Here is a 24,559-nt window from a genome sequence, read left to right on the forward strand (position 1 = left end):
TTCTCCATTGAAGGCCTCATGCTTTTTTGCTCCCTAGGGACAGGGCACATCATAGTATTGGATTGAATGGCGTCTCAAGACAATCAATTGTGTTCCACACAAAAGACTTACTCCATTTGACTGCTCCCTCGAATAAAAAACTGACTTTTGGAATGAATCGTTGATAGCGTCCAAGACTAACGAATTGATAACGCATCAACAAGAGGAGAAACGGGAAATAAGCAAAGCTGAGGAGATCGCGCCTGGCGCGGCGCTAGCAGATGAACAACTTTCAGGGTCTTGCAGGGGGTTGTTGTGGAAATCATGATGCGCTGGCTCGAGCGAGAGGCTATTCTAGATGGAAGAATCTGACCATTGGGTGGATGCTTGATAGAGTTCGGGGATGCCCTGTGCCCAATGACGTGATAAGTTGCTGATTCAGTTGGCGCGTTAGTTACCCAAGGCAGAGGCTGGGCTGAGGACTTGGGTGACACATTTGGTCAAAGTGAGGCGTCCGTCGGCTTGGGAGGGTTGGATGTGATCCATGTGTGGTTGTACAGAGAGGAGAGTGGAGGTGCTAAGGTTTATCTACTGGCGCCGGAACCTGTAGCAGCCATAATACCAGCGTTTGTTACCAGATGAACAAGATAACAAAGATGAATCTGGTTTCCTTTGTTTTGGATAGTTGCTAGAGAACCGTTGCTGGTAGGTTACCTGCAGTTACAACCACAATTCCATAAAGCTGGACTCCCACATGTCTTGTCTTGTCTTCATGCTGTGGAGATCCGTTGCCGCTAAGCACGCGACCTCCACTAGGTTCTTTGATAACGATCCGTCGTGGACAATTCCTGTGCCAGCATAAACAAGATGCAACTGTACTTACCAAAGAAGCAGAGTCATGTGTTGTGACGACGTGGCCATGACGGTTACGGTAGTATCGATGCCTTATCTTGAAAGGCCAGATCAGAATGGGCGGGTTGCAATACGAGCGAGCATGCACATTTACAAGGCTATGTAAGACTCTCACTCAAGACAAAACAAGACCTGGGCTGGATATACGCTGCAACCACCCACGCAATCTAGGCTTGGTTGGTTGAGTAGTGAGACGGGTATTGAAGGGAGAGACAATGAAGACAAATATGACAATCAAGTTAGTTTAGTTTAGTTCCCAGCAGAGGGTTACTCAGTTGTAGAATAATAACAACAATAAATAATCTGTTAGCAAGGCAGAAGTGAGGGGAGGGTGCACCTCAGTAGAGTGCGGTGCTGTGCAGTGCGTGCAGCATCTGCTAATCAACGCCTCTCATTTCCAATTTCACTCCCACTCAACGGCTGGCTCATCATCCTTTCCTCTCTCCCGTCCTTCTATTTTCCATCTCCATTTCCATTCCCCAATTCTTCTCTACCTATCTTCTTTTCTTCTGCTTCTCCCCTAACTCTCTTTGCCTACCTACTCAAAGTCTCAATCTTACAAAGTCACCTCTCGTCGCCTTCATCCGTAACCGTGGAGTTCATTGATTGACTGACCCTGGTTTCGGGGTTCCCATCCCATCGGTTGTCGTATCGCAACCCATTATATTTCCTTTTTTTTTTTTAATTACCATTCCCCCTCCCTGGAGGTCAATCACCTGTTTCTCATCCCTCCTGTTCCCTCTCCCGTCTCGTCTGTGTCCACCGTGAACCAACCGAAACTTTGGGGGCTCAATCTCCAGCCCTTGAACCTTGTGGTGCCGATAAACTTCTTTCTCCTCGTTCACTGTCAAGGATAACCTGCTCCTCTTCATCCAACAACCGCCGCTGCATCCTGTATTCGAGGGCCATCATCCAACCCCGGCCCGACCTTATTGAGATGCACCGCGTGCCGGCCTTGGAGCCATCTTATGGAGAACCTTGAATTGCAATCAGATACCGATATCGATATCGATATGGGAGACTCTATCAGTGAACCTATGGACGCGGCCGATGATGGCCACACCGGCCCGCGTGCGCCTTGTCCTACCTCTATTCCTGCATCCGCCCTTTTACCTATCCGAGATAGTTATACATCACGAAGGAACGACCTGAGCGATGATCGAGACGATGATGCCGACTCCGATACAGAATTTGCCTCCATCATGGCTACGTCCATGCTGAATGGCATTCTCAATACCGCTTCCAACCCTGTCTCTCCCGGCTCGTCCAGCCCTTCTCACGATCAAGCCAAAACATCCGATTTTGTTCCTCCGACGAGACCGAGCAGCACACCATTTCCTCACCCTGATCGCCGACACTCCAAGCCATGCTGCTCCAGTGGTTCTTCGCATGGCGCCGACCACGATACTCCCACTGACTCTACCGCTTTCCCCGATAACGAGCCAGTGGTTCTCCCTCGCCCTATAACCGATTTCAACCAGCTGCCAATTGAGGTTCACGAAGCGATATTGGATCATTTGTTCGGGTACCGAGTTTCCGCTACATCGCGAAGTTCAATGGCCGTATCGAGTATTACAAAAAGTTGGGGAACGGCGCTTAGACATTCGAGGAGAAGGGAATTGACCGAGTTGGCGCTTGTGAGCGATGTTTGGCGGATTCTTGTTCAGCAACGGCTTTATCGTCATATTAAACTAAAAGCGACTGTGGACTGCCTGGAAGATGCTATGGTTCACCTTGCTCTGCACGAGCACCTGCAATCATATGTCAAGCACATCGAGATCTGGTTTCCTGTTTTCCAACCAACCTACGGACCCGTCGCTCTATCGAATACTCTGACGCTGCCTACAGTCACTATGGAAGGACTGACTAACGCGACATACACTTTACCTGGTAACAACTGTACCCTTGAGCAAGTGTTTCAATTCGTTGGACAAACTCTACCACAGGCCAGAGTTTTGACCTTGGAAGGAGGCGAGCGACGCAAGGCACCGAGAGTTCTTCACTTTCCCGAGCAGAGGATCGACCCGGCCATCTACAAGCCGCTGCCTATCCTTGAATCGGTGCAGACTCTAGTCACGAGGGGCCAGTGGAATCTCATGCGAGACGATCAGGACTTTGCAACAGTTCTGAATGCTTTACCAGGCCTTTACGAGTGGCAGGGCTCTTATAGTAAACCAAAGTCAAAGAGCTATATTACTATGGCCGAGTTTCTTCCAAAACTCCCACGCCACATCACGAATTTGAGTCTCTGCCTCGAGAGCGACTATCGTCGAGAGGGGGTCATGCCACCATTCTATTCGAAGGTCGTACAGAAGACGCACATTTGTGCAAGAATGGCGGAGGCGTTACCTTCATTAGAGCATTTCGCCTACACTGGCCGTGTTTGTCACCACTTTTTTGATGTGGCTATGCGATCAACCGACCCACGAACTTCCCGACTCAAGACTCTAGACTTGACAGTCAAGAATTGCTGCCGATACAACACGAGCTTCCACGAGGCTGGCTCTGGCATTCAAGATATGGGATTTATCGATGCCTTTGAAAAGTTGGTACTGTCAGCGATTCGATCTCTTGAAAAGCTCAAGGAAGTGGTTTATCTGAGGATTCGGTTTGTTGATCTTGGTAAGTTTATCCGCAGCTCAACCTTTAATCCCTAGTTAACATGAATATTAGACTCCGTACTACCCCCTCTCAACCCATTTTTTATTATGCGCAAGGGTGCTTGCTCTGGCGTCTGGAGCGAGAGGATTTTGGCCGAGATGGGTCGCGTTCGCCCCGATGTTCATTTTCCAGAGTTGAGTGAGTCCTTTGGCAACATCGTGTACAACAAGGACGGAAGAATGGTCATTACGCCTGACCCCCCGAGGACGAAGATCGCATCCCTAAAGTTGTCGAATTATCGATCTCTTGCGACAGGCATCACGATTCAGTGAGAAATGCATGCCAATATGAAACACTGTGAATCTTAAACCGCAGAAGACAGCCAAAAGATCGATATGGCTGGATTATACATATGATACATCACTCTTTTGTTTTCAGATGGCGTTCAAGGTTTGGAACTATGGAAAGGAAGCTGTTAATTGAAACCACATACCCAGGAGATTGGGAGTTTTGAGGGCGCATGTATACACGGGAATTGCTGGCATGGCTTTACTTGGCTTTGAGAAGAATTTGCTTGGGATCTGTTGAAAAGTCACGAAGATGGAAGTGAAGACGGCGAGGTAATTTATCTGAGGGGATGCGAGCTTCCATATACCCTCTATGATACTGGCGATTTGGTATTATAGTCGATGAATAAGATTGTCTGAATATTTATGCTATGTTCATCATCAATAAAATATTCAAGCTTACTACACGCCTGCTTTTGTATTTCCAATGTTTGAAAGGGGGACTTCAGTGTGGCTCTTATTCGACGTGGAACTTAATGGTCGATCGTGTTGACCGAGCAGCACCGTCACTGATGATGACACCCAGAATCCAGCAGTTAACCAAGAAGAAGCCGAGCGAGGCCAACCAAAGGCCTGGGAAGAAGGTACTGATGCCGAGAAACTCGAGCTGGTAACCTTGTTGCAACCAGGCAGCTTGGGAGACTACCCAGAGCAACAGAGCTGAGATGCCCAGCTTAGGGTTACGGAGAAAAGATGAGTTTGGCAGATAAAGTGGTAGAAAGATCATGTACCAAAGGAAGTACTGATAATATGTTAGTTGATGGACGAGCAATAAGGATGAGGGTGACTGACTTGGGAGGTACAGACTTTGTTAAACGTAACAAAGGCAAAGGTCTGAGCCATCATGGATGTTGCAAGATCGCGCTTGGCGATAGCGAGAGGAATAAGAACACAAGATAGAAGAAGTTGAGGGAGGAAAGCGAACGACTCGATACGGAATGAAGGCGCAGCATCAGCGGGAGTGGCAGAGGTGAGATACAGCAGGACATTGTAAGGCGAGAAGTTGTGACGGTGATCGATCCTTGTGACATGGTGAAAATAAGTATGAACAAGGAAAGGAGTCTCGTAACTGTGATTTGGTCAGTTGTGCTGACTTAGATGTTTGTGTATAAGGACTTACATGGAGAACATGATGAGATTGAGAATCATGAACGTTATAAGACTGAGAAGTCCAAACTTGAGGCGATCCGGCGTGAAGAAGTTTGAGACTGCTTCCTTGTATGATGAAGGAGCAGGAGCAGGAGCAGGCTTTGTCTCTTTCCCTAAACGAGCATCGTCCATCCACCATACAATAGCTGGTGCATAGATGAAGGGGTATATCTTGAAGTGAACCGATAGCCCGAGAATGATCGCAGCAAGACTGAGTCTTCGTCTCTCAACAGCCCATAATAAACCCATCGTCAACACACCCAAGAGGCCTTCCGAGCTTCCACGGGTGCTGATAGTAGCTACCATAGGGTTCCATAACCACAGCGCGGAAAAGCCTCCAGCCGTAGCTTCATCCATACCCCTCCGTCTAAGCACGCGCAGAATAAGCCATCCCGCCAAAAGATCAGCCGCAGCAAAGACTAGCTTTCCAAAAGCGGAGAATCGGACGGTTGGTAGGAGTATCCAGGCGAGCAGAGGCGTGTAACGATATGTGTCGCGAGCATATGGTGATGAGCCTTCAGCGACAAAGCGGGAAGCGTCGGTAAAGACAAGATAGTCGATATCTGTGTACTTCAGGGCTGAATGGGCATCTTGGTAGAGGCCGTAGAAGAGAAGAGCGAGGCGGAGGAAGAGAGATATGGTGAAGAGTGGCGTTGTGCGTAGGAAGGGGGTTATTGAAGGCATTGCGAAGTGAGGTGAAGATGACAGTTGGCGGTGAGTGTGTATTGAGATGAGACAGGATAGAGAGGCTAATGAGCTTGTAAGACCATAGCTTATAACAGATTATGACGTCTCAAGTTATCTCGGTTTTCCTCTTATTCCGATTCACTCAAAGAATCTATTGTTGTATGCCACTCAATGGCAGTTTGCTGATGTTGAGTAACGCAGCCCGAATCAAGCTGCCTTCCAAAAATGGAGAGCTCTTGCTCCTCTCCACTAACAAATTTCACGTCATCCCTGCAAACACGCACTAACAAATCAAGACCCGCCTCGAACCAACCTCCAACATCATCGACCTCCATCTTATTTTATAGCCTGCATTTCTTTAACAATCGAATCATAATGTCGGGCGGTGTTAAGAGAGATCGCGACGGCAATGCTCGTGTGAAGAATGCGGGCCCGCTGAAGCAGGCTGGGCCGAGGGGCAGGTTCCATGATATGTTTGAAGGGTTCCGTGATGAGCTTGATGAGCATCATGATCGACGGGAGAGGATTGTGAAGGCATCGCGAGATGTTACTGCTCAGAGTAAGAAGATGTGAGTTTTTGAATACTTAAAGTTTACAAGTGCAAGTTTTACTAACCAGTTTATAGCATCTTTACCCTTCAGAGGTAAGCTCGCTCATAAAGTAGCAATCTCAGTCAAAGTCTGCTCACACACCACAGAGTCAAGCATCTCAACAAGGACTTCCCTCCTCACATCCAACAAGACATGGATACACGCCTCGAAGAAATCTCTAAACTCCTCAAAGGAATCGCACCAGATGTCCAAAATGTCAATCGCTATCGCTATACCTTTTCCCTCCGCTGTCTGGAAGAATTCGTCGAGGCTCTCTCTTTCGCACACTACCTCCGCCACCAAACCCTCATCACACCCACACAAGCACAAGCTGCTATGCCCAGCGATATAGCCCTCACACCAAATGACTACATGTTCGGTATCTTCGATCTATTTGGTGAGATGATGCGCTTTGCGACTGTCACGACAGCTCAGAATGGTGAATTGGCTGGTGATGGAGGACGAAATATCATGAGTGATATTCAAGAGCTTGGGTGTGAGTTTGAGATCCTACCTGATGTGCCGACGAAGGATTGGAGAGGTAAGATGGCTGTGATGAGGCAGAGTGTCAAAAAGGTTGAGAGGTTGGGGTATGGACTTGTAGTGAGAGGGAGTGAGAGGCCAAAGGGCTGGGTGCCGGATATGAAGGATGATGCTCCTGAGCCTGTGTCACCATGAACATTCATCTCCAACTCATGATGTAAGGAAACGGGCGTTGGCTGTTGTGGGATATGATGTGCTATCTGGTTGAGTTGCTAGAGCTGGCTGCTCTAAATATCATGATCTATTTACGTTTATGGAGGACTACGGCCACGCTTGCTGATGATAAAGGAAATAGTTGATACAAAAGATCACACTGAGATATGTTTTTCTCATCCGGGAATCTATTCTTTTACGATTAGGTGGTTTGCCTGAAACGAAAGGGCCAGCTGTGGCGTGCCCACAATTGCTGGAATCTTTGAACAATGGAACTCCGAGCTTTTGCACATCAATTACATTTAGCTAAAGATTGGTAATAGACAAAGGAGAAATCGCAATTTCTGTAAGGATATAAGGACAATTGAAATGATTGACACTGCATCGCCTATTAGCATTCGCAGGGAACAATCATTGCCTAGGTATTCAACGGCTGTCGGCAACTGGCAGCGACCAAGCAATAACATACAAAGGGAGCATTGAAATGCATTGTCATCCTTTAGCTCTTTTTAGCGTCAAATGAAGGCGCCAGAATTACCTGGTATTATGTATCGTCAGAATCTGAGGGTCGGTCTTTCATCCTCCACCCGCGAGCAACTCATTCACACCTCGCACTTCTCATCTCAGACCATACCTTTCGTCTCGACCACCGAGAGGAAACTTGGATTTCACAAAATCTTGAACAAGAGCTTGCGACGTATTATTAGGCTTTGCAAGGACATTCTTTGAAGGCGCCGTCGCTCAGGCTCTCCAGGGCCTCATCTGTCTGCCTCTGTTTTCAGGCTCAAGCAAGCCAGCCAACCTCTCTTCTCTTCTCTTTCTTCAACCACCACCATTGACTCTCTTCGCCGAGAAGTGACGGCGCGCAGACACCTGATAATCGGATAATCCTTCCAGCCTTCTAACAAGTCTTTCTTTTTCACTAGATCATCATCATTTCGAGGCGTTCTTCCAGGCGCAGCTCAGCGACACCGGGCGCTCAAAATCCGGTTCTAGGCGTTTCTTTTCATGGGACAAGACTCTTGAGCCAACGACTCAATATGAATCAAACTTCTCCTCCATCGGGTGAGAAGACCTTTGCGGACCCGTCAACCCGCCCAAACCTATCCGATTCTCGGCCTGACGATCTCCAAAGCGCCGAGTTACCCAATCTTCAACAAGAAGCACAAAAGCCGACGGTTCAGAATGAAGAAGCAGCCTCTTATCGAACAACATTCTTCGTAAATGTCGACTGGAGCATGGGCTCAACACTTGCGACTGCGAAGAACATCGTTGGCCAGATGTACGTTGAGGGTTTGGAACCTCTAGTGAGACACCATCCATACCCTATCATCCTCATCCATGGAGACTTTCACACTGGTCAGGTGAGCAGTATTATCAATATTCATCACACAAACTGATTCTAACACCCCGTAGGTCTAGACAACCAAGCCAGATGGTCAGCCTGGATGGGCCTCGTTCTTCCTCAACAAAGGCTTCCAGGTCTTTATCGTTGATTTGCCCCCTTCTGGTCGCTCCAACTTTTTGACAACCTCCCACTACATCCACCGCGAAGCAGGCGTCAGCTCCAGTTCTATCCCGGCAAGGGGAGTCGAATCAAGCTTGACGGCGCCTGGTGTACCTCGAGAAGTCGGCGTGCCCCTCCAATATGCAAAGGCTAAGTTTCACGATAAATGGCCTGGCGTAAGCGTGGAAACCTGTGTTTATACATAAAAGTGCTGACTTTGTATAGACTGGAATGCGTGGGGATCCCATTTTTGCCAAGTACTGCGCTTCCTTGGAGACTCTTCATCTCAACAAAGTGGAACGCCAGTCTCTCGCTCAGAATGCCCTCCAAGCGCTCCTGCGCCATGTCGGCAAGTCTATCCTCGTAGGTGAAGGATCAGGTGGAGCCGCGGCTTGGTTAGCTACCGACGTTGAACCTGACCTCGTCGCTGGTGCCGTTGTTCTCGAGCCACCAGGACCTCCTTTTGGCACGGCATGCCCCAAAGAACGAAATCCTTACCGCGAGTACACACCTTTCATTCAGTATGAGGAAGGGACCCGAATCTACGGATTGACGGACATTCCTCTTACCTACGATCCTCCAGCACATCCACATGGAGGATATGACCATCCTGAGAAGAACCCGCTCGACATAACCCAACTTACTTCGCCTGATGGAAAGAGCGAGTGTTTCGTACAGTCTCCAAAGCCTCGCAAGCTCATCAACATCAAGAAAGTGCCTAATGCGGTTGTCACAGCGCATGCCAGCTCGCATGGCATGTACGACTGGGCGACGGTGGTTTTCATGCTACAAGCTGGCGTCAAATGCGATCTGATCAAGCTTGAGGAAAAGAACATACTGGGCAACGGGCACTTGATGTTTCTCGAGACGAACAGCAATGAGATTGCTCAGGTTCTCATGGATTGGATCTCGGAGAACGCGATACCAGCGTCATTCCAAAAGCTGGTCTCAGAACCTACACCACCGCCAGAGTTCAGCGAGTTTGTGGACACTGTCGAAAGACTGAGTCCTCAAAGGGAGGCAAGTGTCGAATCTATCAGCTCGCGAAAGACACAATCACTGGGCTCTCAGTCGATGGACCAGGAAATGAGCCTAGTTCGGCTTCCAGAAACACCGCAGCCCTTGTGCGAGCTAGAAAATAGACCTCACCAACCCGAGTCCTCGGGCGAACATTCGATTGGAAACTCCAACAAGAGAGCCGCTCTGTCATCTGGACAGACAACCATCAGTATTAGTAACAATGCCGATTCTCCTTATCCACCTTCAACGTTGGTTGATGATCCGAAACGACGACGAATCGTTCTCGCTACTGGGATGTCCACTCCGTCATCAGCATCTTCTGCAATCTCATCTTCTCAGGAGAGCTCTGACCAGACACAACCCACGGAAGTTGGTCAAGTTCCACCACAGCAGATCCAGACCACGACGGAAGAGAAGCCTGTTTACGATATTTCTCTATTGAAGCCCACTCTCCCAAGGGGGGTGCCCTCTTATCTGAAACTCCCGCTCAATAAAGACAATCAACCTTGGATGGCAAGCCCTGCACTAAGCCTCCCCGGTCAACCTCAAGCTTCCGGGCTCTTCAACGGGCAAGCAAACGCTTTGTATGAGCATTTTCCAATTGCTCAGCAAATCAACGCATTGCAGAGAGACTATCAGCGTAGTTTCACACCCAACAAGAACCACACGACGGCCCGCTTTGAGTGTCAAACTGGATCCATGGACAAGTCTATTGCAACGACGATGTATGATCAGAAAAGTCATCCCTCTGGCTTGGCTTACCCAGGTTCAATCCCTGGATCGAACTTTCAGTCGTGGTCGCCCATTCCGCAAGCACAGCAACAGGGTTCTTATCCCCAACGACTGGGCCATTCGCCTGCACTGAATGGCGGAGGTGGACTCATGCCGGTCCCGACTTCGACGCCGACCGGAGATCAGTTTACAACGGCAACTCTTACTGGACCCTATAACACTTTGATGCCACCTTCGACCCAGGGCAGTCACTTCCACAGCCTTTTTGGTACTTATCCGCAGATAACGCCCCCGAGTCCATCTCCGGCTCCCAGGCCATCATCGAACCCTCCTGCGTTCAACTTGAGCATGGGATCGCCTGCTCCTCCTGCGCAGCAGAAAACACCAGCCTCCAAGTGAGGCCGCTAAGTCTCGCCTGAGTGGAGGCTAGTTTCTGGAATGGGCAAAACATTTACAAGTGACTAGGCGTGATATCAGAAAGGCTATGAATGCGGACAGTGTTGATCTGGGCATATTGAGCAAAGTGCGAGATGTAACTTGCTATAGCCAATATTCATCGAATTGAATGTTTGGAGCAAATAACAGAAATCAATGCAAGTTCTATATTCACAATGAAATCTCAACGTGAAATGGTCAGAGTACGAAATTAAGTCGGTTGATATCACTAACATGGAGCTGTAGCTAAAGTGGAGAGCTGACGCCATAGTTTGCACCGCCACCCGTTCCTGGGCTGCCTAAAACGCCACAATTTCCCCGTTCTATCCCTCCCCCACATGACCTCCCCGAGCACTTCCCTGTGGGCCTCGCATCATCGATGAGTGACCCGAACGTTCCATCACTTTAACCATTTTAACCTCGAAAACCAATCCTGCTACGACACCTCCCTCGTACGACCTTTCTTTCAACCAACTCAACCCACAAACGATTGAAGGACTTCTCGCTAAGTACGCGCACTTATCGCCGCGATGGCTTCCAACACCAAGTACCAGCCAGCTCCTCAGAGCGACCCCGACGACTACACCCACGCGCCCCCCGCCTACGCTGAGGGTTCGGCTGCTCGCGATGAGACCCAAGGCCTCTTTGGTGCGCCCCGCGATAGCGAGGACAACCTCCCCGATGATTTCAAGGTAGGAATAGATACGTTTGATGCAAGGCGAATTAAGAAATGCTGACATGATGTCCAGTTCGGCGGCTCTGTGGCTGAGGCTACTGTTGATATCCGCAACCAGTTCGTTCGCAAGGTCTACACCATCCTCACTGTCCAGCTCCTCGCCACTGCTGGAGTGAGCAGCCTCACATTTTTCAGCACTGGTTACAAGGACTGGATCCAGAGCCACCCCGGTGTCGTTTGGGCTTCGGTAAGTTCTCACTGAGTAGCGGGATCATGAACATGAACGACTGACACATTCACAGCTCTTTGGTGCCATGATCTTCATGGGCTTGACCTACTGGAAGCGCAAGTCTTACCCGACTAACCTCCTCTTCCTCTCGCTCTTCACCCTCGCCGAAGCTTACACCATCTCTGTTATCGTATCATTCTACAAGACATCCATCGTTCTCAACGCTGTCGTTCTTACTGCCGGAATCTTTGTCTTCCTCACTCTCTTCGCTTGTCAGACAAAGTACGACTTCACATCATGGATGCCTTACCTCTTCGGTGCCCTGTGGGGTCTCGTTATCTTCAGCTTCATGGCCATGTTCTTCCCTTACAGCTCTACCGGCGAGCTCATCTACGGCGGCCTTGCTGCTCTGATTTTCAGTGGCTACATCCTTGTCGACACCCAGCTTGTCCTTCGCCACCACCATGTCGAGGAGGAGATTGCTGCTGCCATCAGCCTTTACCTCGACATCATCAACCTCTTCCTCGCTATTCTGCGCATTCTCAACAGCCAGTCTAATAACTAAGCAATACCGACCTGTAAAAGTTTAACGAGGCGTAGACACGAGACCTGTGGACCGATGACTCGGTTCTTAACTTCCACCACTGTGCTACCAAGATTGTGTTATGCGAGCTGTGTCTGATTCAAGAGCTATCTTAATTGTTGTGTTGCGAACGGTTTCCCTAGTCAGACTATGGATTTTTGGCGTTTCTGGAGAAAGTTTGGTTTCCCTTACTACGCGTTGGATTGGGCTGTCTAAGTGGCTTATACTCAAGACAGGACAATTGATAGTCATCATCATAAACCTAGGCATCATGAGTATTTGCAAGTTTCAAGATTTAGCAAGTGTTTTAAGAGTTCAACAATCGTATTACAAAAAATATTGAATTTATTTGATATCAGCATTAGAAGGCCACTAGAAAAAAGAAACAATCAAGGTTGTGTCGCCCAAGAATGGACAACGATGTACGCCCAATACAAGTCTAATATGACCACAAGATGGCACCAGGACACGGCAATATGTCCTATCCGCCAGTCGTCTGCATGCATCGTATCGTAGCGCAAGGGCGTCTTCATCCCGTTAAGACACTCCCCGCACGCTGCGTCCCTACAACAGCCAGATACATAATGACCCTCCCTTGAGAATGCTTCTAAACAATGGGTAGCCGCCCGCCATCCCAGGGAAACCGTTTCCAGATGGCATGCCCAGAATCGTTTTAAGAATAGCAGACGTTTGATGAGTGAAGGAGGGCGGCGAAGAAAAAAGAAAACGACAACTCAATTGTTCAGCAGCAGGGGGAATATTCTCATCTTTCTCTTCAGTCATGGGAGAGGAAAAACCAACGCCAGCAATAGACAATAGTCCAACGTCGCATTTTTGAAACACCGCAAAAGACCTAAAATGTGAAGTGATAGGTCTAGTTGAGTGGCTCCTCGCCATTGGGCTCAGGTGTGCCAGTGGCCTGAGAAGCAGCCTCTCGTTGCATGCGGGCCTCGATCTCTCGGAGCTGGGACTCGCGGGCCAATAGCTCTTGTCGCTTTTCGTTGATCTCGCGCTGCACCTTGAGTTCGATCTCGCGCAGCTTCTCCTCCTCTCGTCGGAGCTGCTCTTCCTTGAGGCGAACTGACTGAGAGGCAAGGTCCTCAGGGTTCATTGAGCTATCGGCACTAAAAACAGGTCAGCTGTGGTCCATATCCGAGATTTTGGTCAAAACTCACTTTCCGGAAGCACCCTCAACGCTCTTAGACAGCTTCTCGGTACGGTAGTTCTCGTACAAGAAGTCGTGGGTGATTTCCTTCAAATCAGCCAAGTGGCTGTGAAGCAGGGCAGATCGAATAGCAAGGAAGTCGGAGTGACGAGGGTTATCAACCTCGACAACACCCCAGGGGTAATGACGAGCGCGAACCTTGCGGCCACCAATCTCAACAACCTCCTCGGATCCAACGATGGCGAAAGGCATAAGGCCACGGAGCTCAGCGTTCTCCTCAACGGTATCCTCATCGTCCTCCTCAATGTCGTAGGGGAAGTTGTAGACGGGAATGCGGTAGTGCTCGATGTCCTCCATAACCAGCTTCTTGGACTCGGCGAGCTCGGCGGGGGTGAGCGAATCGGCACGACCAATAACGGGGATAACGTTGACACGAGGAGCGAGGCGCTTCATGAGCTCGATGTCGAGTTCTCGGAGGCTGCAAACGTCAGTCGTGTCCGAAGAGTTAGGAGCTTATAAAACATACCCATGACCAGTGGGAGTGATAAAGTAAAGCATAGCATGGACTCGGTTGTCTCTGAAGCGGGGGTTACGCTTGATACGAGACTCCTCGGCAAGAATATCATCATATTGTCTCTCGAGGTAGCCGACGATCTCTGAGAAGCTGGCATTGGGTTAGTGGGGGGGTAAAAACATGGACCGCGATACTAGCTTACCTAGCCTCGTTGTCAATCTGGTCACCGAAGCCGGGGGTATCGACAATTGTGAGGGAGATGCGAGTACCCTCCTCGTCAAGCTCGAGCTCTATAGTCCAATTAATATCGTGTATGCATGTAACGATAATTGGATGTACGTACCGACAGTGATGGGCTTGATCTTGACACCATCCTCAACGTGGGCGCTGCCAGCATCGTCGGACTCCTTGTGATCGAGAACGCTCTTTCCGCAGAGTGTGTTGACAAACGTGGTACGGCCTGTCGATTGTAAGCTTGATGTATTATTTTAATCGTTACGGGACTCTTGTAGCTGTCGTCGCAGCTGTTCTCGCAAGGGGCCACGTACCAGTGCCTGAAGCACCGCAGACCATCAGGCAGAACTGAATACCCTTCTTGACATTCTTCTTTCGACGGATCATCTTCTATTGGGGAGTAGGAGTTAGCGAGCTGAGATCTAAATGGTAGGCGCGCGAAAGTTTTGGTCCATGGAATCATGCGGAAAACGGTAGCTTCAACGGCGGTGGCATCCACACGACAGGACAGAACAGGACCGGAGGGGAGATAGCACATACGCCCATGGACGACATCTTGAAGATTGGATTCGCGAAGTTAAGGTGAAGCTGAGGAGATACGGCAGGAATAGGTCGAAGGCACCAAACGTCGAGCAACGACTCAAATCGAGTATGGTTTTGCTTGCGGTGGTTGAAGTGGAAACTTGGGGAACCTGAACCAAGGGGAAAATGTTAAAGGAGGCTAGGAGCCAGAGCCAGGAGAGAAGGATACGGGTCGTGTTGGACTTGGGTTGCTCAAGGGGTATGGGCAATTTCACACCTGGCCAATCGTTCCTCCTCTAAGATTCAGGGGAAGTGCCTAAGCTAGAGTGCCAGTGCTAACAAATGCCAGCTGGAGCAGCAGGTGCACCCCTACACTACGAAATCCACACTTTCCAGCACCCTGTAAAGCCAGACCGCCTTCCCGCCCAAGGGACCACTAGCGGACCCTCAACGAGCCTTACTGTGGCGCTTGCTTCAATCAGAGCTCATTCTTTTGTTTCATCACGTGATATCATTCTTCTGTCCCTTGAAATCTCTCGGCAATGGTAAAAGAAAAACTAGGGACTTTCATCATAAATACTTAGGTAAATTTAGGATGGTCTATGGTAAATTTAGGAGGCTCCTGGACTAAGGATAGGTAGATTGTTTTCTGCCTTTAACTTAAAGTCAAGTCTTCAAAGAACCTCTTATTGAGTTGCGCCACAATACATTGTTGGTATCAGTGGCTGAATGTAAGGACTGTGGCTGTTAGGTACCGTGACGCGGTTCGAGTTGTCCAGTGGATGAGACATAGTAGACAAACAAGAGTTACTCTAACATCGAACGCTCCCTTTTGTCTATGCTCCTGCTTTGGATATAAGACACATTATTACCGTTGTTATTATGGAATTTTCTGTTCATTCATAGATTTATAACACAATCTTGTTTCTCATAAAGCCTCTCCGCAGTCTAAATCAAACCTCCGATACGCAGGTACAGGCTCTACTCATCAGTGGTGGATCTATAAGCGACATCAAATAAACCTACATAATAAGCACATAAGGTTTCGGAGCCTTCGAGATGTTATTCATTTCATGGTAACATTCCCTGATAAACTTCATCAACCAATCATTATTGCTCGAAACTTGTTTCTCGACATCATCATCAACATCACGTTCGCCTCAGCTTTGACTTACCCCTCTCAGCTCTCGCATCGGAAACTAGATCCGTAGGCCTAGACTGAACTTGTACATATCAACTCATTCACGATGAACGTACGGCCACCGATCGAGGCTTCTAGCACTGAGGCTGTACTGTCTGTCTCTTTCAATAACGATGCAAGTTGCTTTTCTGTAGGCCTTGGCTCAGGTATCTGCAGTAAGTCATCTTCTACAATCCTGTGTATTTCCCTTCACTAACACTCATCTCAGTCTTCCACACAAAGTCATGCCTTCTCAAGGCTTCAAGAGGTATGTCCATCATATAAGGTTTATATACGCACATGCTCACAGCCTCATAGATTTCAACGCTGGCATCGGCCTCGTTCAAATGATGGGTACAACCAACTACCTTGCTCTTGTTGGTGGCGGCAGGTCGCCCAAGTTTGCCATGAACAAGGTAACCTATCATGGTAAACTGTCGAGCTCTTCGCTTACCAGAAATAGGCTATAATATGGGACGACATGAAGGGCAAAGTTGCCTTGGAAATCACAGCATTGACAGCAATTCGTGGCGTCCAACTGGGTAGGGAGCGCATCGCTGTTGTCCTACAAAATAGCGTGCGCGTCTACTCGTTCGCCAAACCTCCGGATTTACTTCATGTTTACGAAACTGCAGATAATCTCCTCGGTCTTTGCTGTCTTTCTGAGAAGAAGCTTGCCTTCCCCGGCCGAACTGCTGGACAGATACAACTGATCGAGTTGGCGACCGGGAATGTCAGCATCATTCCGGCCCACTCTTCAGCCCTCAAGGCCATTGCATTGAGCCCAGATGGCGAACTTCTGGCCAGTGCAAGCGAAACAGGTACACTAATCCGTGTTTACGCTACAAGCAACTGTGCCAGGCTTGCTGAACTTCGGCGTGGCATTGATCCTGCGACTATCTTTTCTCTTGCCTTCTCACCTTGCGGAACGATGCTTGCCTGTACCTCTGACAAGTCCACCCTTCACATCTTCGACGTACCACATCCACGAAAGCCAGGAATGACCCGAAGTCAACAGCTCGGCGCTTCTGGATCAGACCCCGGTGACGGGACGGGGAAGTGGGGTATCCTCAGCAAGATTCCACTGATGCCTCGAGTCTTTTCCGACGTCTACTCTTTCAGCTCAGCGCCTTTTGAGGCTGGTGATGAAGCTGCTATAGGGGGCATTTCTTTCTCAGAGAGCACTGTTCTAGGAACATCACGGCCTCCAAAGGGCGTCATTGGCTGGATCGGCGATGATAGTCTTGTTGTTATAGGAGCTGGGCATGATGCACGATGGGAGAAGTTCATTATTGTTGACGGCGAAGATGGAAAGCGACACTGCGTAAGGGAAGGCTGGAAGCGTTATTTGGGCAACACATGAGCCAAGTGAGGCCCTGCTACAAGGCAAGCTAATGATCACAAGGGATACGACTCTTAATGCTGGGCAAACTTGGGATGGGCGTTTGAGGGGTTCAGGATAAGTAGAGCTACTTTGGACCGAGAGAAATATTGTTTTACAGCATAATGTGCTTTAATCGTCGCGCCGTCATGGCGATCGACTTCTACTCCTTCTCCTTGATGTTTTCTCCTCCTGGTCTTCTTCCCTGCGTCGTTTGTGTCGTGACTCGTCATGAGCGTCGTCCCTATGCCTTCTATGCTCTCGATCTCGATCTCTCTCTCTCCTCCGATCTCGGTCACGACCACGATCGTCCTCGTCGTCCTTCCTCTCCCTTCGCCTATCTCTATCCCTATCTCGTCTCCTTTCTCGGTCCTGGTCATCATCTCTGTGTCGCCGGGAATCCTTATCACGATGTCGGTCCTCTTTGCCTTCGGGAGTCTCGTCTCGTCTTGATCTACGGTGGCGGTCTTCTTCGCTTCCATCCCTCCTCGATCTATGTGACCGATGATGTCTGTGTTTGTGTTTTCGATCCTTCTTTTCTGCTTTGCGCCGCGCCTCTTCAACTTCCTTCTTCTTCTCTTCGATCAGGAAGCCCTTCATGGGGTCGTCGTCATCATGATCCTGCATCAGAAGCGCAAGTTCTCGCTCTTCTGGTAGCATCGGTCGCTTCACTTCCTCCTCGCTACTCTCATCTTCTGACAGCGCTTGTCCCTCTCGCCTGAGCATGTCCTCCCAGCCGACCTTGAACTCTTCGGGGTCTTCATCATCCCGCTCTTTGTATCGCGCATGGTCGACACTGATCAGGCGACCACCAATATCCGCTCCGCCAAGGTTGTCAACCGCTAAGTCGGTACTTCTCTGGTCCTCATACTTAAGCCAGCCAAACCCCTTCGACTTGCCCGTCTCTTTGTCGCGAGCCAGCTTCAAGAATACAGGTTCTCCAAATTGTGAGAAAATCGTTATTACATCGCCTTCGGATAACTCGTAAGGAAGGCCGCCAAAGTAGACGTAGGCAGTGTCTCGATAGTCTGTATGCCAGGAAGCTTCTGGAGTACTGAGCACATCTGTTAGCAGGGATTCTGGAAATACTGGAGGGGAAATCAAGCACTCGCATTCCATTTTCTATCTCTTTCTTATTAAGCGCCTGGATTGCGCGTATCTTATTCATGGTGCGTCTTTCGCTGCTTCTTGCGCAGCCTTGTGAATGTCGCAAAATTTATATGGTACAGATTAATGAAGTCGCATTTATTGTCAGAATATGAGACGTCCACTGAAGCTTTAGGGAGTCCGTGCGCTAAAGCTGCAAGAGCTGCAGCGCGTAGCTGTTTTTGGCGGGACAATTTCCGGACCGAACGCTAAAATGACGGGGTGTTATCCAAGTGCCAATCCATAGTCCTATGGGAATTGGTACGTGGTAACCCTGGCCACGTTCATCTTTGATGAAAGACAGCGGTCGACGATATCTACGTACCACAAACTGCCCAGGAAGTTGAAGCGACTTTTTCGAATCGATTATCGACGATTGGGACACTCACGATCGAACCGAGAGCTTGCATCATCTTCCCTGCTGTCGTTGTTGTGCGCAGAGCGAAGATGCCCCTACGACAACCTTAAATCTCCTTTAGCATTATCGAATCAACACCAAACGCGTACTGTCCCTCTACTTAGACGTCACTTTGAGGCAGATTTGCCGACAATCTCTGTCCTCTTTCGCCACAGGAGATATACTCATGACCTAACGCACTGCGATCTTATACGACAATTTGTTGACCAGCGAGCTCGGTGAGCCAACAACCGGGATCATGGCGGCCAACACCAACAGAGTATCGATCTATACAACGGGCTCAGGAGACTCCGAAGGCCGCGATGGCGAACAAAAGAAGGATCTTTGGACCTCTATGCTAGAGTCTGTCGCCAGTGGCAAACGACTACCGGAAAAGAACCTCATTGTGCTAGGTATGTCGTAACTAGACAGCTCTGTTGAAGAGCTAGGTAGCTGATCATGAGCCTCTGAAACTCAGGTGGCACTCCCGAGAACCAAAGAGAGTTCCTCGAATCGCTCTCCAGCTCCGAGTCAAAACGTAATGCGGACCGGCTTAAGATACCGCCGATTGCGAACAACTTTGCGCTGGGCTATACATACTACGACGTTCTCGACGCCGACCAAGACGGTTCGTGCATCAACGCCCAGATCAGCCTCAGAACGATGTACTAATAATTCTAGATACTCTGGCACGAGTTTCGCTCTACTTCCTCTCCCAACCTTCAGCCGAATTTGCATCTCTCGTTGCGCCCCTCCTTACCCCTGAAACGATCCCCAATACCTCTCTTATCATTCTTCTAGACTGGTCACAGCCGCATCTATGGCTACGACAAATATGGACATGGGTTCAGGTTATACAAGAGGTTCTCAAAAAGGTCGACACAGATCAGCATGCCCTCATGGAGGAAGTCATGTCCACTTGGAAAGAAAGAGGTCGAGGAGGCGCAACAACTAACCTAGATGGAACACCCTCAGCTACGGCTACCGGCGGCGATGGAGATAGTGCACTGCCTCTGGGGCCAGGAGAATGGGAGGAGCCTCTGGGTCTGCCACTTTGCGTGGTGTGCCAGAATGTAAGGACTGTCTCTCGTAGCCTATGATAAGTATACTAACACATACAGGCCCAAAAAATGGAGTTTCTCGAAAAGAGTCAGGGTTGGAAAGAGCCAGATTTTGATACGGTATTACAATATCTGCGAACGATTTTGCTGAGACGTACGTTGGCCTGTTTCCAAGCCTCTGGTCTAATGCTAACAATCTCCAGATGGTGCCTCTCTTATTTATACTTCACAAAATACGCCTTCTCAGCTACCCTCTCTCATTCACTCAACCCTTGGAATCACATCTCTTCTCAAGCGGCACCCACTAAAGCACAACGTTATCGACCGCGACAAGATTGTCGTCCCAACCAACTGGGATTCGTGGGGCAAGATTCGAGTTCTTGGCGGTTCTTTTGATCCGGAGCCTGTTTCGATCTCATGGTCTGAAGATATCAGCACTCCTCTCGACTCTATGCCGTTTGACGATGCAGACAAGATAAGCGACAAGGAAGCGGAAATCAGGAAACAAAAAAGTGCGATTGCGCGGTACGAGGGATGGTGCCGCGATCCTAATAGTGGTGGTCTCGCAGTTGTTGAAAATGCCATGCACGGCGAGAGGTGGATCACAGTGGAGAGTGACGACACCCAAGAATTTCTTGAGAAGCAGCTCAAGATTCTCGAGGCATTCAAGGCCAAGTTGCCAGAGAAAGGCAGCGACAATGCCATCGTTCGCAGCACTCGTCACATCGACTACACTGGCGATGAGACGAGCATCAGCGAGCACATTGGACCTGTACAGTTCAACATGGGTGGTATTCAAGTCGATGCCGATGATATGTTGCAGCGTCTCAAGGTAAGATACAGCCACTTTACTGCTCTGAACAACTTGCTGACATGAACAGGATCGTAATGCATTTAGCTCTTCCCCAAGTAACGAAGAGGAGGAGGCCGATACACCTGCTGCGAATATGGCCAAGGATTTTGACAACGAGCAACTGCAAAGCTTCTTTACTGGTTTGATGAACCGCAAGGGCACTGGAGATACATCTAGATCTTGAAAAAGGAGTAGCAGATCCCCCACCGAAGGAATTATGGACGATCCCCTTTCTTTTCAAGATATTGTATTTGTCGACCCTTTGTGCTCAGTGAGCCTAACGGATCAATATTTGGGGAGGGGGCTGGTGGCCGATGTAGATTAGATACCCCTGAAATGATAAATTTGATAATATCTTATGCGTATTTACAGAGTGTAGCAAAGACCTTACAGTCTACATTTATCATGTATTCAATTTCACTCATCGACTAGTTCCTAGAATGCTATGCGCTATTCAGAACTCCTCTTTTCCTTATACCGACTGTCCCTTGAACGCCTTGGGATGACTGTGCCGACTCCAACAACTCGTGCACTCTATTTCCTAGGTTCCTAGGCACTTTGATAAAAATCGCCATCCTGGGCTGTTTATATTCAACATTTCATTTCGACGTCTCTCCGCCCAATCTAGCTGTGACAACACCCTGGAGTAAACCAGGGAAGAGCCAAGGATGTTGCACCACTTCGACTTCAAACGCATTTATCGTCTGACGAGCTTTGGCTGCCAAGTCGTCATTCGAACGCAGGTTCGCAAGGCGGAATAGATTAGCTACGCTGACGGCGTTGGTTGATGGTAATGACGTGTCCATACCATCCTTGAGGCGGAGAATTGTATAAGGACTATTGGCTTGAGTGCTGAAAAAGGCGCCATCGGCATCATAGAACAACGAGGTTTGGGTTTCTGTGATGGCATGGTCAGCGGGGTGCGTCAAATGGGAGGGGAATTGCGACGACTCACGCTGTAAAATGTCTGCGAATTCCAGGTATTCTTGATTTCCTGTCAGTTCGAGAAGATCCAGGAGACCTTGGATCATATAGGCGTAATCATCTGCAAAGGCAGTGTTTCCACGACCTCCAGACCATATCCTGTATAGGATTCTCTCATTGCCATCCCAAAGCTTTTTCCTGATGCATGCAGCCGCCTGCTCTGCGATAGCCCTACACTTGGAGCTTTGTTCTGGCCTCAGTGTCTTCAGCGACGATGCTGCCTTGGAAAGAGCTGATATCATGAGACCATTCCAGCCTACAACAATTTTGTCATCCAGGTCAGGTCGCACACGTTCTTGTTCCCTTCTCTTTCTTAAAGCTCGTCTTCCTTGTTCAATATACTCTTTGATCTTTTCCACGGGCGTGCTGAATTGGGTGCTTAATTGTTCGATGGTGCTCTTAACCCTGAGAATGTTCTGGTCAATAAAGTCGTCGTTGGGGTCGTTTTCCTCCTCGACATTTCCATCTTGATTGACATTCCAATAGGACGCTAAAATAGGACTCATGTGGCTATCAATCTCATCAAGCACTGAATCGAATTCTCGCCGCGTCCAGACATAATAGGCGCCCTCGCGCTTCTCCTTGTCACCTTGCCTATAATAGGAGTCGGCGGCTTCACTTGAAGCGAAACCGCCCTCAGGCAGAACAATCGGAGACGAAGTAAGATACTCAGCAAGCTCAAGAACAACGTCCAGGAACTCATCTTTTTCACCTCCACCACTGACCTTCCACGCGTCAATATAGAGGGAGAGTAATTGCGCATTGTCAGTCACAAGCTTCTCGAAGTTAGGAATGCTCCAATCCGCTGTAACGGAGCATCGCGAAAATCCAGTGCCTCCGATATGGTCATGCAGCGCCCCATCACGAATGTGACGCATTGTATCCAACGCAATTTCGGTGGCATGTTTGCACTCAGCCTCTCCGACAACATCCTGAACAGCGCCTGGAGACTTCAGAAGCCCCAACAAAAATGCCAACTTGGGTGGTGTCAGGAACTTAGGTGCCAAGCCAAATCCACCGAAAACAGGATCAAAAGTGCCGGCGATATGAGTATAAGCCTCTTCCAGCTGATCCAAATCCAGCTCCTCTGAAACTGCAGTGCTCTTCTCCTTGGCAGTGCTCGCATGGCTCGGGGCTGGTGCTCCCCATCCAGCCGGACCTAAAGCTGAGGGTGCCGAGATACTCCTTGTACCCAGGGTACCCTCAGCCGCAAACTCCTTGAGCTGGCCAACAACCTCGGTTGCCTCCTTTCGGCATCGGGCTTCCTGATCGATCCAAATATCACGAACTTTCTTAAAGATAGTCAGAGAGTCGAGTACTTCTTCGGTGCTGTCGTCACTGAGATGTCTTCGTCCTGCGGGCCCGAGCCAGTAGGTACCACCAAAAACAGGTTCCAAATTGGGTGTAAGGAACACATTCAAGGGCCATCCGCCAACGTTGCTGACAGCTTGGACGTAATTCATGTAGATGGCGTCTAGGTCGGGGCGCTCCTCTCGATCGACGATAACTGGTATGAAAGACTCATTCAATACAGAGGCAGAGTCGGGGTTAGAGAAGGTCTCAATCGACATGAGTCGACAAACTTGTGGCCGTTAGCAACACAGTGTAAGATAGAATTCGCTTCGAAACTAATCATCACGCAACTTACAGTGGCATGCCTTGTAGCCGATATGCAGGAAGATAAGCTTGTTCTCCTTGCGCGAACGCTCGACTGCCTCATCGTCTAAGAGCTGCCATGAAACCAAGCTTTCAGCCTGGCCCCGGATGTATGGGCTCTGGCTAGCAGCCGCGCGGTTTCGCAAAGGTGCGAGGGGCTTGGGTAAGCTCGAGCTTGACTCATCACCACTGACGGGCGTGGAGCGCATAGCTCTAGCAGACGCGGTGAGTTCTGAAGCTACCATGTTGCTGCCTTGGCCTGGTTTGAGAGGTGTGTAGCTGATTACGACGCTGTTGCTGTTGCTGTCATCAAGCTGCGGGAAAAGTAACTCGGAACCAAGCACGCCTTTGGTGGGGAGGGTTGGAGCTGTTTATAGCCAAAAGCTGTGTGGTTATTTTACCTCCACGATAGCGATAACGTATGGATATGATGATGTAAGAGCTGTAGCTTGAGGTCTTGTCGAAGCTACCTTATAGCTTGATGCTGTAGCGATGGAAGATGGAAGATGTGAGCGAAAGAAAGGCATGTGAGTAAGACTTCCCGAAAGATGGGTTCATAGAAGTGGTTAAGCACCCGCTAGTGAAAGATTAGATTGAATGGGGGAGGCTTTCCGACTTTTGGATGGATTCCCATAGAAGCCAAGTACTGAGAGGCAAAGACAGTTCGGCGGGGGTCTTCCATGCCCGGCAGCAGTCGCGGGGCATCCAATACCAGACGTTTAGCGCCTTTCCGCCTTGGGTAAGGTCGAGGGGGTTGGTCCTGACGACATGCTCTTGATGTTAGCTTTCATGAGTCAAGCATCGACAATTCCATATTCTCTGAGTCGTGTAGGGTGTTTCGACCTGAAAATCAGGTGCCGTTTGGGTGTAATCAGATTGCCATCGTCTATTAGTGTATCCATATACAGTTACAGGGTAACAATGAGTGCAACGTTGGCAAGCTAAGTACGGCACTCAGTCAACGTGAACTGAGACCTTTCACATCAAAGCTTTGATAAGGGTACGAGTATTTAAGAAGTCAGATAAGTTCATGTCACTTAACAAGCTTACGGTGGCAACCGGAGTTTCCATTTCAACCACATATCTCTGGTTTCAGATAGATAGGTAGCTGTCCTATTTGTCGTCAGATGTTAGCCCAGATCGAGCTTGTCAGCTCAAGCTACCCTAAAGTAAACCGAAATTTCGTTCGTGTCTTTCTTGCCAACGGATATCATATCCCATCAGCCATTGGGACGAGCATAAATCAAGGGATAGAAAAGTCTGACGGTAAGATTACTGATACTTTCAGTGCTTTAAAGCATATAATAGCCTTTTCGGCTCGGT

At 49.1% G+C, this 24,559-nt stretch overlaps 10 protein-coding genes across 12 annotated transcripts; 6 read left to right on the forward strand and 4 right to left on the reverse strand.

Moving 5' to 3' along the window:
- The first annotated feature begins 1,314 nt into the window (after positions 1 to 1,314).
- Positions 1,315 to 4,584, forward strand: FOXG_06064 (uncharacterized protein). Its single transcript, XM_018384570.1, has 2 exons — positions 1,315 to 3,513; positions 3,565 to 4,584. The coding sequence occupies exons 1-2, from the start codon at positions 1,860 to 1,862 to the stop codon at positions 3,822 to 3,824; spliced, it is 1,914 nt and encodes a 637-aa protein (XP_018241686.1). The 5' UTR covers positions 1,315 to 1,859; the 3' UTR covers positions 3,825 to 4,584.
- FOXG_06065 (GPI mannosyltransferase 1) lies at positions 4,107 to 5,915 on the reverse strand. Its single transcript, XM_018384571.1, has 3 exons — positions 4,960 to 5,915; positions 4,632 to 4,908; positions 4,107 to 4,581 (listed from the first exon to the last, which is right to left on the reverse strand). Exons 1-3 carry the CDS (start codon positions 5,670 to 5,672, stop codon positions 4,297 to 4,299), a joined length of 1,275 nt encoding a protein of 424 aa, XP_018241687.1. The 5' UTR covers positions 5,673 to 5,915; the 3' UTR covers positions 4,107 to 4,296.
- Positions 5,916 to 5,976: 61 nt separating this feature from the next.
- On the forward strand, positions 5,977 to 7,363 carry FOXG_06066 (uncharacterized protein). The gene is made up of 3 exons (XM_018384572.1): positions 5,977 to 6,244; positions 6,301 to 6,318; positions 6,373 to 7,363. Exons 1-3 carry the CDS (start codon positions 6,051 to 6,053, stop codon positions 6,941 to 6,943), a joined length of 783 nt encoding a protein of 260 aa, XP_018241688.1. The 5' UTR covers positions 5,977 to 6,050; the 3' UTR covers positions 6,944 to 7,363.
- Positions 7,364 to 8,001: 638 nt separating this feature from the next.
- FOXG_06067 (uncharacterized protein) lies at positions 8,002 to 10,751 on the forward strand (the record flags this gene model as incomplete). Its single annotated transcript, XM_018384573.1, has 3 exons — positions 8,002 to 8,325; positions 8,384 to 8,644; positions 8,694 to 10,751. The coding sequence occupies 3 exons, from the start codon at positions 8,002 to 8,004 to the stop codon at positions 10,617 to 10,619; spliced, it is 2,511 nt and encodes an 836-aa protein (XP_018241689.1). The 3' UTR covers positions 10,620 to 10,751.
- A 251-nt stretch (positions 10,752 to 11,002) lies between these two features.
- On the forward strand, positions 11,003 to 12,658 carry FOXG_06068 (uncharacterized protein). The gene is made up of 3 exons (XM_018384574.1): positions 11,003 to 11,347; positions 11,405 to 11,578; positions 11,634 to 12,658. The coding sequence occupies exons 1-3, from the start codon at positions 11,186 to 11,188 to the stop codon at positions 12,123 to 12,125; spliced, it is 828 nt and encodes a 275-aa protein (XP_018241690.1). The 5' UTR covers positions 11,003 to 11,185; the 3' UTR covers positions 12,126 to 12,658.
- On the reverse strand, positions 12,414 to 14,918 carry FOXG_06069 (uncharacterized protein). 2 transcript variants are annotated; one of them, XM_018384575.1, is made up of 7 exons: positions 14,597 to 14,918; positions 14,371 to 14,446; positions 14,166 to 14,282; positions 14,025 to 14,112; positions 13,835 to 13,972; positions 13,319 to 13,786; positions 12,414 to 13,267 (listed from the first exon to the last, which is right to left on the reverse strand). In XM_018384575.1, the coding sequence occupies exons 1-7, from the start codon at positions 14,609 to 14,611 to the stop codon at positions 13,018 to 13,020; spliced, it is 1,152 nt and encodes a 383-aa protein (XP_018241691.1). In that variant the 5' UTR covers positions 14,612 to 14,918; the 3' UTR covers positions 12,414 to 13,017. The 2 variants fall into 2 exon arrangements, with proteins under 2 accessions (XP_018241691.1, XP_018241692.1); XM_018384576.1 differs by having other exon boundaries at positions 12,452 to 13,267; positions 14,371 to 14,443; positions 14,597 to 14,912.
- A 451-nt stretch (positions 14,919 to 15,369) lies between these two features.
- Positions 15,370 to 18,195, forward strand: FOXG_06070 (uncharacterized protein). The gene is made up of 4 exons (XM_018384577.1): positions 15,370 to 15,934; positions 15,988 to 16,026; positions 16,077 to 16,174; positions 16,222 to 18,195. The coding sequence occupies exons 1-4, from the start codon at positions 15,826 to 15,828 to the stop codon at positions 17,119 to 17,121; spliced, it is 1,146 nt and encodes a 381-aa protein (XP_018241693.1). The 5' UTR covers positions 15,370 to 15,825; the 3' UTR covers positions 17,122 to 18,195.
- On the reverse strand, positions 16,220 to 18,383 carry FOXG_06071 (uncharacterized protein). Its single transcript, XM_018384578.1, has 2 exons — positions 18,252 to 18,383; positions 16,220 to 18,193 (listed from the first exon to the last, which is right to left on the reverse strand). The coding sequence occupies exons 1-2, from the start codon at positions 18,305 to 18,307 to the stop codon at positions 17,287 to 17,289; spliced, it is 963 nt and encodes a 320-aa protein (XP_018241694.1). The 5' UTR covers positions 18,308 to 18,383; the 3' UTR covers positions 16,220 to 17,286.
- A 111-nt stretch (positions 18,384 to 18,494) lies between these two features.
- On the forward strand, positions 18,495 to 21,035 carry FOXG_19172 (uncharacterized protein). Its single transcript, XM_018399366.1, has 6 exons — positions 18,495 to 19,095; positions 19,161 to 19,310; positions 19,364 to 19,755; positions 19,804 to 19,897; positions 19,947 to 20,575; positions 20,625 to 21,035. The coding sequence occupies exons 1-6, from the start codon at positions 18,942 to 18,944 to the stop codon at positions 20,778 to 20,780; spliced, it is 1,575 nt and encodes a 524-aa protein (XP_018241695.1). The 5' UTR covers positions 18,495 to 18,941; the 3' UTR covers positions 20,781 to 21,035.
- Positions 20,899 to 24,263, reverse strand: FOXG_06074 (uncharacterized protein). 2 transcript variants are annotated; one of them, XM_018384579.1, is made up of 3 exons: positions 23,229 to 24,263; positions 21,552 to 23,162; positions 20,899 to 21,494 (listed from the first exon to the last, which is right to left on the reverse strand). In XM_018384579.1, exons 1-3 carry the CDS (start codon positions 23,479 to 23,481, stop codon positions 21,196 to 21,198), a joined length of 2,163 nt encoding a protein of 720 aa, XP_018241696.1. In that variant the 5' UTR covers positions 23,482 to 24,263; the 3' UTR covers positions 20,899 to 21,195. The 2 variants fall into 2 exon arrangements, with proteins under 2 accessions (XP_018241696.1, XP_018241697.1); XM_018384580.1 differs by having other exon boundaries at positions 21,552 to 24,263.
- Between the last annotated feature and the right edge of the window lie 296 nt (positions 24,264 to 24,559).

The sequence above is a fragment of the Fusarium oxysporum genome, chromosome 2 (assembly GCF_000149955.1).
Source record: "Fusarium oxysporum f. sp. lycopersici 4287 chromosome 2, whole genome shotgun sequence".
Lineage (NCBI taxonomy): Eukaryota > Fungi > Ascomycota > Sordariomycetes > Hypocreales > Nectriaceae > Fusarium > Fusarium oxysporum.

Excerpts from the sequence above, each read along its gene's own strand:
- FOXG_06070 (XM_018384577.1), top strand. The coding sequence starts at position 15,826 with ATGAACGTACGGCCACCGATCGAGGCTTCTAGCACTGAGGCTGTACTG. Across the intron at positions 15,935-15,987 it reads CCTTGGCTCAGGTATCTGCA|TCTTCCACACAAAGTCATGC; the intron begins GTAAGTCATCTT and ends CACTCATCTCAG. Across the intron at positions 16,175-16,221 it reads CCAAGTTTGCCATGAACAAG|GCTATAATATGGGACGACAT; the intron begins GTAACCTATCAT and ends TACCAGAAATAG.
- FOXG_06065 (XM_018384571.1), bottom strand. The coding sequence starts at position 5,672 with ATGCCTTCAATAACCCCCTTCCTACGCACAACGCCACTCTTCACCATA. Across the intron at positions 4,909-4,959 it reads AATCTCATCATGTTCTCCAT|TTACGAGACTCCTTTCCTTG; the intron begins GTAAGTCCTTAT and ends ACCAAATCACAG. Across the intron at positions 4,582-4,631 it reads ACAAAGTCTGTACCTCCCAA|TACTTCCTTTGGTACATGAT; the intron begins GTCAGTCACCCT and ends ACATATTATCAG.
- FOXG_06074 (XM_018384579.1), bottom strand. The coding sequence starts at position 23,481 with ATGGTAGCTTCAGAACTCACCGCGTCTGCTAGAGCTATGCGCTCCACG. Across the intron at positions 23,163-23,228 it reads CGGCTACAAGGCATGCCACT|TTTGTCGACTCATGTCGATT; the intron begins GTAAGTTGCGTG and ends AACGGCCACAAG. Across the intron at positions 21,495-21,551 it reads ATTCGCAGACATTTTACAGC|AAACCCAAACCTCGTTGTTC; the intron begins GTGAGTCGTCGC and ends ATGCCATCACAG.
- FOXG_06064 (XM_018384570.1), top strand. The coding sequence starts at position 1,860 with ATGGAGAACCTTGAATTGCAATCAGATACCGATATCGATATCGATATG. Across the intron at positions 3,514-3,564 it reads GATTCGGTTTGTTGATCTTG|ACTCCGTACTACCCCCTCTC; the intron begins GTAAGTTTATCC and ends CATGAATATTAG.
- FOXG_06068 (XM_018384574.1), top strand. The coding sequence starts at position 11,186 with ATGGCTTCCAACACCAAGTACCAGCCAGCTCCTCAGAGCGACCCCGAC. Across the intron at positions 11,348-11,404 it reads ACCTCCCCGATGATTTCAAG|TTCGGCGGCTCTGTGGCTGA; the intron begins GTAGGAATAGAT and ends CATGATGTCCAG. Across the intron at positions 11,579-11,633 it reads CCGGTGTCGTTTGGGCTTCG|CTCTTTGGTGCCATGATCTT; the intron begins GTAAGTTCTCAC and ends ACACATTCACAG.
- FOXG_06066 (XM_018384572.1), top strand. The coding sequence starts at position 6,051 with ATGTCGGGCGGTGTTAAGAGAGATCGCGACGGCAATGCTCGTGTGAAG.
- FOXG_06071 (XM_018384578.1), bottom strand. The coding sequence starts at position 18,307 with ATGAATAAGATACGCGCAATCCAGGCGCTTAATAAGAAAGAGATAGAA. Across the intron at positions 18,194-18,251 it reads AAAGAGATAGAAAATGGAAT|TACTCCAGAAGCTTCCTGGC; the intron begins GCGAGTGCTTGA and ends AGATGTGCTCAG.
- FOXG_06069 (XM_018384575.1), bottom strand. Across the intron at positions 14,283-14,370 it reads CTGCGGTGCTTCAGGCACTG|GCCGTACCACGTTTGTCAAC; the intron begins GTACGTGGCCCC and ends TACAATCGACAG. Across the intron at positions 13,787-13,834 it reads ATCACTCCCACTGGTCATGG|CCTCCGAGAACTCGACATCG; the intron begins GTATGTTTTATA and ends TGACGTTTGCAG.
- FOXG_19172 (XM_018399366.1), top strand. The coding sequence starts at position 18,942 with ATGGCGGCCAACACCAACAGAGTATCGATCTATACAACGGGCTCAGGA. Across the intron at positions 19,096-19,160 it reads AAAGAACCTCATTGTGCTAG|GTGGCACTCCCGAGAACCAA; the intron begins GTATGTCGTAAC and ends TCTGAAACTCAG. Across the intron at positions 19,756-19,803 it reads TTTGCGTGGTGTGCCAGAAT|GCCCAAAAAATGGAGTTTCT; the intron begins GTAAGGACTGTC and ends TAACACATACAG.